The following is a 1,401-nucleotide window of genomic DNA, read 5'->3' as shown; positions in this document are numbered from 1 at the left end:
TAATGTTCTCACAGACAGTAGGTTCCAGATTGCTACCATCCTCTGGGTGAAAAGGATCCCCCCCCCCCCATCTCCTCTAAACCTTCTCCCCCTTATCTTAAATCTATGCCCCTGGTCATTCATCCCTCCATCAAGGGGAAGAGTCTCTTCCTGTTTGAAATAACTCCAGAAAGGCCAGTGTCTGTCAACAAGTCACCCTTTACTTACACACAAGCAGCCCATGCCTTCAGCTCTGCCTCACTCAGAGTCAGCTCTGTTTCATGAACTGTCAGTATCTCTGACTGTCAGCCCGGGCTCCCGGATTGGACCAGATTAACAGGCCCAGCCAGGGGAACCCATACTCTGTGAGGCTGACCTCATTTCAATCACTACATCGGCTACGCCCCTTATAATCAGGGACACCTCAGTCATGTCCCCTCTCAGTCTCAATCTCACACACTCTCGCTGTCTCAATCTCATACTATCCCTCTCTCACCCCCCCACCCCCCCCCCACCATCCCAGTCTGTCCGACCTCTCTCTTCAGAACGAAAAGACATCCCTCTGTCTTCGAGTGGAAACAAGCCCATTTGTGACCAAACCTCCCTCGTGAGATAACCCACTCGTTCCCAGTATGAACCTCCTCATTACAGTGTGGAAACAGGCCCTTCGGCCCAACAAATCCACACCGACCTGCCAAAGCGTAACCCACCCATACCGCTACATTTACCCCTTTACCTAACACTACGGGCAATTTAGCATGGCCAATTCACCTGACTTGCACATCTTTCGACTGTGGGAGGAAACCGGAGCCCCCGGAGGAAACCCACGCAGACACGGGGAGAACGTGCAAACTCCACACAGTCAGTCGCCTGAGGCGGGAATTGAACCCGGGTCTCTGGCGCTGTGAGGCAGCAGTGCTAACCACTGTGCCACCCTTGGCAAAATAAGGAGGCCGGTACTCTGCCCGCTACAACAGGGAGGAAGCGAGGACTGGAGATCAGAGTCGAGAGTGCGTGGTGCTGGAAAAGCACAGCAGCTCAGGCAGCATCAGGAATACCTGATGAAGGGCTCCTGCCTGAAACGTCGATTCTCCTGCCCTTCGGATGCTGCCCGACCTGCTGTGCTTTTCCAGCAGCACTGGAACAGGGAGGAAGGAGGCACGCCCGGGATTTCTCAAAGGCTTTTGGGGGGGGAGCTTGCGTGAGGGCGGCCTGGGGTTTGCTGCCCGGCGCTGACTTGGCTGTTGCCCGTTTCAGGGAGCTGGAGGCGACGGTCAGCTCGCTGACAGCGGTGGAAGAGGAGAAGAAGCAGCTTCACCATCTCTCAGAGTCCCTGCAGAACAACCTGGAGGTGAGGCTTGGAAAGGGGGTCTGCCTACTGTCTCACTTCAGGGGGCCATCCTCCTCGGGGAGTGGAGGGGG

The 1,401-nt window shown here is 55.8% G+C and overlaps 1 protein-coding gene across 1 annotated transcript in view; it reads left to right on the top strand.

The window, feature by feature from the left end:
- Positions 1–1,236: 1,236 nt before the first annotated feature.
- The window catches only part of LOC122546973 (pleckstrin homology domain-containing family D member 1-like), a gene marked incomplete at its 5' end in the record, with an annotated part of 4,343 nt that continues 4,178 nt past the window's right edge, over positions 1,237–1,401 (top strand). Inside the window, one exon of the mRNA XM_043685576.1 lies at positions 1,237–1,330. Coding sequence (XP_043541511.1) covers positions 1,237–1,330 — 94 coding nt within the window. The remainder of the gene's footprint in view (positions 1,331–1,401) is intronic.

Source organism: Chiloscyllium plagiosum, unplaced genomic scaffold (assembly GCF_004010195.1).
Source record: "Chiloscyllium plagiosum isolate BGI_BamShark_2017 unplaced genomic scaffold, ASM401019v2 scaf_2274, whole genome shotgun sequence".
Taxonomy (NCBI): domain Eukaryota; kingdom Metazoa; phylum Chordata; class Chondrichthyes; order Orectolobiformes; family Hemiscylliidae; genus Chiloscyllium; species Chiloscyllium plagiosum.
Note: the sequence above shows the minus strand (reverse complement) of the source record. Positions and strands in the feature narration are given on the sequence as shown.